The sequence below is a fragment of the Arachis stenosperma genome, chromosome 9 (assembly GCF_014773155.1).
Source record: "Arachis stenosperma cultivar V10309 chromosome 9, arast.V10309.gnm1.PFL2, whole genome shotgun sequence".
NCBI classification, from domain to species: Eukaryota; Viridiplantae; Streptophyta; class Magnoliopsida; order Fabales; family Fabaceae; genus Arachis; species Arachis stenosperma.
Window position 1 is genome coordinate 123,300,008 of NC_080385.1, and position 10,746 is coordinate 123,310,753.

The window sequence follows — 10,746 nt, forward strand, 5'->3', positions numbered from 1 at the left end:
GAAAGGCATGAGGGCACGGCGGCGGCACGAGGGTGAGGCGGTGACGACGAGGACGAGGAGCGGCGTCGGCGAGGAGCGAGGAGCGGCATCGGCGGTGGCTGACAAACCCCAATTTGACGGTTTATCTTGTATTGAATCTATGGGATTTTATCACCTTTTACCCACATTTATTCAATGAAATAGCATGGTTTTGTATATTCTCCTTTAATTGTGCTTAAGAGTGAAAACATGCTTTTTAGGACTTAAAATAGCTAAATTTAATTCTCCTTGATTCCATTAGATGCCTTGATATGTTTGCTAAGTGATTTCAGATTTAGAAGGCAAAGATTGGATCAAGGGAATGAAGAAAGAAGCATGAAAAGTTGGAGAATTCATGAAGAAATGAAAGAACCGGAAAGCTGTCAAGCCGACCTCTTCGCACTTAAACGACCATAACTTGAGCTACAGAGGTCCAAATGATGCGGTTTCAGTTGGGTTAGAAAGCTAACATCCGGGGCTTCGAAACGATATAAGATTTGCCATAGTTGCTACATGTATGGTGGCGCGCACGCGCAAAGTACGCGCACGCGCCGTTGCTGCCACCTAGTTCACTTAAAGCAACATGTGGCCAGCGATTTTAGAAGCCTTGTGGGCCCAATCCAACTCATTTCTGATGCTATTTAAGCCAAGGATTGAAGGGGAATCAGCATACTCTCATACTTTTCATACTTTAGATGTTAGTTACCATTAGATTAGTTTAGTTCTAGAAGTTAGTTTCTAGAGAGAGAAGCTCTCACTTCTCTCTAGAATTAGGATTAGGATTAGGATTAGCTCTTAGATCTAGGTTTTAATCTTTGCTTTCTTCTACTTCTACCTTTCAATTCTTTGTTGTTACATTCATCTTCTTCTACTCTTTTGTTGTAATTTTCTTTATGTTGTTCTTATATTTTGTTGTAGATCTAGTATTATTCCTTCTACATTCTTCCAATTCAATAAGAGGTAATTCATAATAATCGTTCTTCTTTGCTTTTCCATTGTTAATCTCTTGCCTTTATAGTTAGATCTCTCTTTAATTCTTGCAATTTATGTTGTTTACTTTTATTGCACTCTATGTGTTTGTTAAAATGTCTCTTTTAGTTTTAGTGTAGATTTTGTTCCTCTTGGCCTAGGTAGAGTAATTAGTGACACTTGAGTTATCTAATTCCTTTGTTGATTGATAATTGGAGAGATTGCTAATTGGTTTGGAGTGCACTAAAGCTAGTCTTTCCTTGGGAGTTGGCTAGAACTTGTGGCTCAAGTCAATTCATCCACTTGACTTTCCTTTATCTAGTAAGGGTTAACTAAGTGGTAGCAATGAACAATTCTCATCACAATTGAGAAGGATAACTAGGATAGAACTTCTAATTTTCATACCTTGCCAAGAGCCTTTTATAGTTGTTAGTTTATTTTCATTGCCATTTACTTTCATGCCTCTTGTCCAAAATCCCAAAACAACTCAAACCAATAACAAGACACTTTATTGTAATTCCTAGGGAGAACGACCCGAGGTTTGAATACTTCGGTTTATAAAATTAGGGGTTTGTTACTTGTGACAAACAATCTTTTGTATGAAAGGATTATTGTTGGTTTAGAAACTATACTTGCAACGAGAATTCATTTGTGAAATTCTAAACCGTCAAAAATCTATTCGTCAGTGGCGAGGACCCCTTCTCTCCCCCTCCTCCCTGTTTCTCCCCCCTTCTTTCTTTTCCCACCCCCCGCTTCTCTGTATCCCTTTCTCTCCTTTCTTTCGGCGACGGCGACAGCAGCTCCAAGCTTCGCCGGCGCCGGCGCCATCCCCCCTCTTCCCTTCCCCTCCCCTCCCCTGCCCCTGCCCCTTCGTATACCCTCCCCCAACCCACGCGTTTTCTTCCCCCCTCCCCAAACACGCATTTTATTTTTTTTTTAATTTTATAACTTTTATTATTAAAATAGGAATAGGGGTAGTTTAGGAATTAAATTAAAAATTTAAATAAAAAAGACGATTTTAATACGAAAAAAATAATATGGACGATGTTAAATCGAAAATTAGATGAGGGACGATTTCGATTCTGGCGCTAAACTTTTGGGACCAAAACAGTACTTAACCCAAAATAGAATTATTTGGTGTAATTACAAATAGGTGGGTTTTGCAAATAGGAAATCAACACGTGGGAGGCGTGTTGCAACACGTGGGGGCATGTTGGACAGGTGGCAACATCCTTATCAACACGTGGGGGCGTGTTGAAACACGTGGGGGGAACGTGTTGAATAACTTCCACAATATTATAATACACTTCAAATGTCAATATTCAACCAAAACACCATCTCTATTTCCATATAAAAAATAATTTCTAAAATTTGATAATTTTTTTTTTCAAAAAGTACATCTTAAAAGAATTTCATTGCTTCAAGCACACATATTTATTTACCAAAAGAATAAAATATTTATTATTTTAATTAATTTTACATTAAAAGTTATTTTATTTTTTTCTTTTCATTTATTTTAGGCCAATAAGATTTTGTTTGAGTGGTAAAACAGAAGCAAATGAAGAACTTTAATTGAAAGGTTGAGTTCAAGCTTGATAGACCAAGTCATAAAAGGCCAAGAGAATAAATCCGTTGTGGATGATATTTATTTAGATAAATCAAATATTTGTTGTAGAATTAAAAAAATTATCACAGGTTTTAGTCTATGAAATATAGATATTTTATTATATTAATATGTTTATGTTTAATATATCTTAATACAATACTTATTCGATATTATTTTGACATGTGTATTTTTATGAGTAAATATATTTTATAAAAATTAAAAATAATTTTTTTAAATATATTTAAACACATCTTAATATTTAATATTTTTTTAATCTATATTTTTAAAATAAATTTAAAAATAATATATATTATTATTTATTAAAATAAAAAATTATTTTAAATATTATATATATAACTAAAAAAGATACTAAAATTATTTAAAATATTAATTTATATTTTAATATCAATATATTATTAAAATATTGTAATATATTTTAAATATATATATATATTTATAATTATCTTAAATTAGATGTTTTTAAATGAGAAATGCTAGTGATCGATAAATGTAGATTTCACGAGGATTAGCTATAGTTATTTATTAATTATGTGAAAATTATTATGGATTCTTAGTAAAAGGATTTTTACTATTATATAGCCAATTCGATGTATTGCCAATATAAAGAGGTAGCATGGTATGACTCTGGATGACTAAATCATACCATAGCTAGAGATTGTCGGATTATATCATCTTGCGAGACTCAACAACCACTGGTTTAGACTGGATGAGACGCAAGTTTACGCTTTTGTGGAGAGATGGCGTCCGGAAATGCGTACATTTCATATGCCATTCGGAGAGTGCACCATTATATTACAAGATGTGGTATATCAACTAGGTCTTTCAATTGATGGCGACTACGTGAGTAGATGCTTGGCAGACTTTTAGAGATTTATTGAGGGCAGCCAAACTCTTGGACTTGGTTTGAGGAGCTACTCAGTATATTACGTTCTGCAGACTCCATTGACAAGTTCAGATGAAGTACTTGTGGTTCCAGGAGACTTTCAATGAGCTTTCTCTATTCGGATGAGGAAACTGTTAGGAGATTTACAAGGGCGCACATTATGAGGTTGTTAATGATCTAATTGTTTAGTGACAAGTTTGGGACACATCTTCACATCTGGTGGCTGCCTTACGTAACTAGCTTGCAAGACTTGGGTAAATACAGTTGGAGGTCTATCGCTCTTGCATGGTTATATCGATGCTTGTGTCATGTCAATAGGAACATCGTTAAGTCATAAATTTTTTGGCATTTTTTTTTTACTTTCAGACATGTTGGTTTTGACGCATTTGATTGGTCGTTGGCATTGAGGTACTTATGTTTGTTAAGTGTGTTATGTCGATTACTAATCGTTCTATAACTTGCTATTATTGACCTGATATATCGGATGATAAGTGGTCGAGATATCAGCCAACTTCGAGCAAGAAAGGACTTAGAGTGATGCAATTGGAACTGTTGACCAACTTAGAACTCAGTTGAGGTTGATGTATCCCGTGCATCGCTACCACCAAATCCCAATTCTACGTCTAGAAAAATTCTACTATTTCATGGCCGTCAGGTTTAAAGTTGAAAAGTACAATAGATATTGCTGAATTCTAAAACTCAATGGTCCACCCTGACCAACCGGAATACTCCTCTCTAGATCATCATCGCTATCCTCATCTATCATTGCAAGCTCCACATCATCATTCTTCCGCAGTACATCTTCCACGAGATCTGGTTTTCCACTCCCCTTAAAGCCGGTATCATCCCAAGAATATTTGTTATCGCAATCGCAAGTTCACCAAAAGAATGATTATCACCAATTTCTCCATCATTAACAGGTTTTAGATCAACTGTGAAGGATTGAGATGCCACTAACACTGTTTCGGGTGAAATTACAGACATAGAAGAAGAGGCAACAATAGACATTAACTAGAGGCTCATGGAATTACTAGTGATTGAGGATTTTGATTCAATCTTTCTGAACTAGAGACCATATCTTCAAACTTTGCAAACATTTTATGGGTTCTCACCTCGAAAAATTGACGATGACAATGAAACAAAACTTGCAAATTTTCATCACTATCTATTACAAAGAATTCATACTTCACATACCATTTCGGACAATAGAAATTTGAATCCTATAAAATAATTTCTCCACGCATTTCATGTCATGGACTCCCAATTTTTGGATTATAGTATTTTTAGTCGAGCAATACTCGTAGAAGGTTTAATAAAGACACTCATTGGATCCTTATTAGTAAATTTTATTCCCTCATTTTTTTTTCATTAATACTCCCTCTATAGTGCACAAAAACTAAAAAAATATCATCACTAGTCATTGTGAATGCCACTCTAATAAAGAGTAAATGTTCTGATTGTATTTATAGAAGACAATTAATCGTAAATTGAAATAACTAATTTCAATTTAAATTCAGCTATACGTATTGAAGTAAATCAAATTCAGTTGATTTGATTTACCCTTATTGCTATAAGCTTATAAATCGAACTCAGTTGTATTAGTTGTATTAATTTAGTGTGTTACGTGCTATTCCAATAATAAATTGAAACAAGACATGTTGATTTATTATGGCTGATGCTAAATCGAATTCATTTGATTCGATTTCCATGAGAACGATATAAATCAAATTAACTTTATTCGATTTATATGGAGATATAAATCGAATAGGCGTATAAGTTATTTGTGTTTAGGACATTTGTGTAATTTTTAACCGCATTCAATTTATTCATATGAATTATACTAAATTTTATATTTATTAAATTATTTTTATCCTAATAAAATACAATATAAAAGATAAATGGACACATATATTTAATATGTGTTATTTACTAGTAATAATGCACTAATAATAGCTTCATTAAAAAATCTATTATTTTTAACCTAACTTTATTTTATTTTAGTTTTCCTACTGGAGATGTATTATATATGACATATTATTTATGTCTTTATCTATTAATATTGATTTCAGGTAAGTAATTTTATAATATAATATAATTTTTATGAGCTAAAAAAATTCGAGACTAATCATTGTTACATAAAAAAGAATTTGGCATAAGATACCACAAAAGAAAATACAACCACATAATACATATCAAACATATAAAAGACACATTTACATATTGGATCTCGAAAAGCCTTGCATAATTAGCCTATAACTAAGTGTAGTTAATTGGTCATTCTTCTTATTATGTGCTATTTTTCCAGTACTAAATTTGACCAACAATTATTAGAAGGCCTAATGTTTTTTTTTTTTTTTTGAAGAAAATCATATTTATAAATAATATTTTATAATATTATTTATATAATGTACTAGATTCAAATATTTACAACACTATCTAAATGTTTAAAGTATTTTTGGTGCATGTTTAAAGTATATATTTAAAATATGTAAAAATATTTATAATAAAATAATTTTTTAAATATTAATAAATTTTTAAATTATAAAAAATTTATTTATATATTTATTTATATTTTAATAAATCCAGATTTACAAATCAGTTAAACTAATTTATAAACTTACATCTAATCTATTAATAAATTTCAATTTTTAAAACAGTTTGTACCTGAAGTTATTTCCACCTCCAACTCACACACATCACCATTCACTGCGTATTGTGGTTTATCATAATCATCTTCATATCCCATTATCCATTATCCTTTATCCAAAATAATATTACTGAGTAGTGAGTACATATAAACGAGAATCATGTTGTACGAGACATTTTTAAATTAATATTCAAATAGTGTTAACAACAATGTGATGACTTGATGAAGGTTCATTATTGTGGTGACTGGTGACATTATCTGACAATCAACTTTAATATTATCTTTATCCATTTATCTAATAATTTATTTCTAGACTGTGAAGCTATATAACCTGTAAATTAGAATTTAATAATAATAATAATAATAATAATAATAATAATAATGATGATGATGATGATGATGATGATGATGATGATGATACCTTTCATGCCAATGAAAACTAATACAAATGGTAAAATCTAATATGTGATGAAACTATTTAATTATGAATCAAAAGTTAAGTTAATTAGGGAATAAATTATTATTTATGTCCAAAAATTTTACGAATGCTGATAAAAGTACTTATTAAATACGAAAATTAATGTTGTATCTATGAAAAATGAGTTCTGTACGACTATAATACCTAAATCTTGATTTTTATAGGCTTTTTAATAAAATTTTTAAATTACCTATTCTATCTTCTTTTCCAAATTTTCAATCTCACAACCCTCACCCTTCGTCTTTCTCCGCCACTGCCAGCCACCATCTCTTCGAGATTCTAGCACGTAATGTTTTTCTCCAACCTTTATTCTCAACCTCTATCTCTCTCTTTTTTAATCCCAATTTGTTCTCCAAATCCAAATTAATTTCAACATCATTACTCTTGTTGTTCCCTTCTTCTTCAAATGCAACAACAACACTCAGAAAATTATTGTTGTTGTCACAACACACACGATAAAGCACACTCTTTTCAAGATCTTCAACATGAATGTTGTTGTTCTTCTTATTCCAAAGCAACAAATAGCAGAGTTCAACAACTAGAGCTAATAAGAGGCTGGCGGCCACAGTCTCTTTCCAACGGTGACTCTAAACACTGCCACTACTAGAAAACTATTTATTACAGACGGATATTTTCAACAGATTTTATCCCACAGAAATACAAACAGATTTTGCGAGAGAATTTCTGACACGTCAAACATCTAGATACATACAATGCCACATCATTCTTCATTCTTGGCCACCAGAAGATCGCTTTCAGATCCTGATACATTTTGGTGCATCCTGGATGGATTGAAAACCCGCTCTTATGAGCTTCCTTTAAGATACTCTGTCGCAGGTCTCCGACATCTGGCACAATAATCCGGTTCTTGAACCTCCACAAACCATCCTTAGCTTTTGACACTCTCTTCTGTCTTCCCTGTTTAATTGCCGGCAATGCTTTACATAATGCTTCACCATCTTGATAAGCCTTCAGAAGTTTTGATTTAAAATCACTTGAAATTTGTAATTGACTCAGACACAGAATTTCAGATTCTTCCCTAACTCCTAGTTTCAAACCTTGAAATGCCTTTAGTAACTCTTCTCCTCGCAGCAGCATCCAAGCTGCATATAGAGACTTTCAACTCAAGGCGTCTGCCACAACGTTTGCTTTTCTTGGATGATAATTCAATTCGAAATCATAGTCTTTCAGAAGCTCCATCCACCTCCTCTGATGCATATTCAATTCTTTCTGTTCAAAGAGATACTTCAAACCCTTATGGTATGAGAAAACGTGAAACTTAACGCCATAGAGATAATGCCTCCATATTTTCAGAGCAAACACAACAGCAGCAAGTTTTAAGTCATGAGTCGGGTAGTTCATCATGCGGCCTTAACTGCCGTGAAGCATATGCTACAACATTTCGATGCTGCATTAGAATGAACACCAAACCCTTTAATGATGCATCACAGTACACTTCAAACGGTTCACTTGGCTCAGGCAGTACCAACACGGGTGCAGTAGTTAACCTTTGCTTCAATGCTTGAAAACTCTCTTCGCATTCCGGAGTCCATATAAAAGGTGTATCCTTCCTAGTCAGCTTAGTTAAAGGTAAGGCGAGCTGTAAAAATTTCTTAATGAATCTCCGATAATACCTCACCAAACCTAGGAAACTCTTAATCTCTGTCACTAAAGTTGGTCGCTCCCAATTCATTACTGTTTCCACCTTAGCAGGATCCACAGCTATTCCCTGCTTACTCACCACGTGACAAAGAAACTTTACCTCATTCTTCCAGAACTCGCATTTAGATAACTTAGCGTATAACATCCCGTCTCTCAGAATTTACAGCACAGTTCACAAGTGATCAGCATGCTCCTCCTCAGTCTTAGAATAAACAAGAATATCATCAGTGTGAAGACAATAACAAACTTGCCCAAGTATGGCCGGAAAATTCTGTTCATATAATCCATGAATACTATCGGAGCATTGGTTAACCCAAAAGACATCACTGTATACTCATAATGACCATAATGTTTTCTGAAAGCAGTTTTCGGAATATCTTCATCTCTAACCTTTATCTGATGATACCCGGATCGTAAATCAATCTTAGAAAACATACAGGCACCCTGTAACTGATCCATTAGGTCGTCAATTCTAGGTAATGGATATTTATTCTTCACAGTGATCTTATTCAATTGCTGATAATCAACACATAAGCACATACTTTCGTCCTTCTTCTTTACCAGTAACACTGGTGCTCCCCACGGAAAAATACTCGGTCGAATAAAATGCTTACCCAACAGATCTTCCAATTGAGCCTTCAATTCGGCCATTTCTAAAAGTGACATCATATAAGGAGTAAATGAAATCGGACCGGCTCCAGGCACCAACTCAATTGCGAATTCAACCTCTCGATTAGGTGGAAATTCATTAATATCATTCGAAAACATATTTGAAAATTCACATACAACCGGAATCTGCTCTAAACTCTGATCATCACCTGATATTCCCGCAGTTAATAAAATAATTCCCTAACATTCAATTCCAGAACAATTTACTATCATAGAGTTCAAATAGTAACTGTTCACCACAATCGGCGCTTCCGACCCTTCCGACATAAACTATATTGACTTCTCATAACAATCAAGCAAAACATGATTCTTAGATAACCAATCCAATCCCAAGATGAGATCAAGACCAGTCATCGGCAAACAAATTAAATCATGCACAAATTCACGCTGTTGTACTGAAATGGAACTTGTGGTCATCCTAACCTAGTCACCATAGCTTTATGAGTAGCATTATGCACTTTCAAATCATAACCTAAAACCACCATTCTTAATCCTAATTCATTAGCCTTTTCAAATGCAATAAATGAATGTGTTGCTCCTGAATCAAATAAAGCATTTAAGATTTTACCAGCCATTTCACAGTTACCTCTAATAAGTGTCTCAGATCCCTCAGTACCTGCTGTAGAAGTGGTGTACACTCTCCCCGACTGCTGTACCCTACCAGTCTCATACTTCTTCTTCTCCGGACAATTATTGGCCAAATACCCGGGCTGTCCACAAAAATAACATACTCCAAGTCCTAACATGCACGGAACTCCATGATGATACTTTCCACACCTCTAACAGTTCAAATCTTGCTTTGGCTGCTTTTCAAACCTTCTTTCTTGATTAACATTAGTATTCGGCCTTCTGTAATTGCCTTGGCTTTGATTTTGCTGCGGGACAAAACCTCCACGCTTGAAGTTCCTACCTCTCGGAGCAAAGTTTCTCCCTGAAGTCCTCTGAAAGGGCACCCTCAAATTTCTTTTCTCTACTGCCGCCTTCCTCACATATTCCTCAGCCACCCTACTCTTATTCATCAATTCAGAAAATACTCTAATCTCCATTGGGGTAACGAAGCTCAGAATATTGCTCCGAAGACCTCCCTCATATTTAATACACTTCTACTTAGCAAAATCTTTAGGTGCACCTTGATAGGTACGAGAAAAGTGACACAACTCCTCAAACTTGCTAGTATACTCAGTAACAGTCATCTGGCCCTGCTTTAATTGCATCAATTCAAGTTCTTTGGCATTTCTGACTGAATTAGGAAAGTATTTCTTATAGAATTCTGTTCGGAAGACCTCCCAAGGAATCGCAGCACCATCTGGCTGCAGAATATGTCGTGTTCCCTGCCATCAATACTGAGCCTCACCTTACAGCTGATAAGTTCCAAATTCAACCCATTGCTCCTCAGGAACCTATTGAGCCTGCAATGCCCGTTCCATAGCCTGAATCTAATTATCTGCATCAGTGAGATTTGAGGTTCCCCTGAAGGTCGGAGGGTGAACTTTCAGAAATGTGGCAAGTGTCATAGGGTCGTCTTCATCATTATTGTTCCCGTGATTACCCTGGTTTATCTGATTACCCAGTGCCTCGGTTGTCGCTTGCATAACTGTAGCCATATTTCCCAGGGCAGCCATAAAATCTACTGGATCATTCCCTGTCGGGCCAGGAGTAACGGTGCCTATCCTACCTCTACCTCACTGGCAACTGCGTCCGCGAGTCAACATCTGGTCCCTATACACACCAAACAAGTGATATTAAGTTGATCAGTCTCAATATCGCAGGTCTAATGCTTTAAGTTCCAAATA

General features: G+C 34.7%; 1 protein-coding gene across 1 annotated transcript; it reads right to left on the reverse strand.

Moving 5' to 3' along the window:
* Window positions 1-7,964: 7,964 nt before the first annotated feature.
* Window positions 7,965-8,429, reverse strand: LOC130949890 (uncharacterized mitochondrial protein AtMg00860-like). The gene has a single exon (XM_057878496.1). It carries the CDS (start codon window positions 8,427-8,429, stop codon window positions 7,965-7,967), a length of 465 nt encoding a protein of 154 aa, XP_057734479.1.
* Window positions 8,430-10,746: the final 2,317 nt, after the last annotated feature.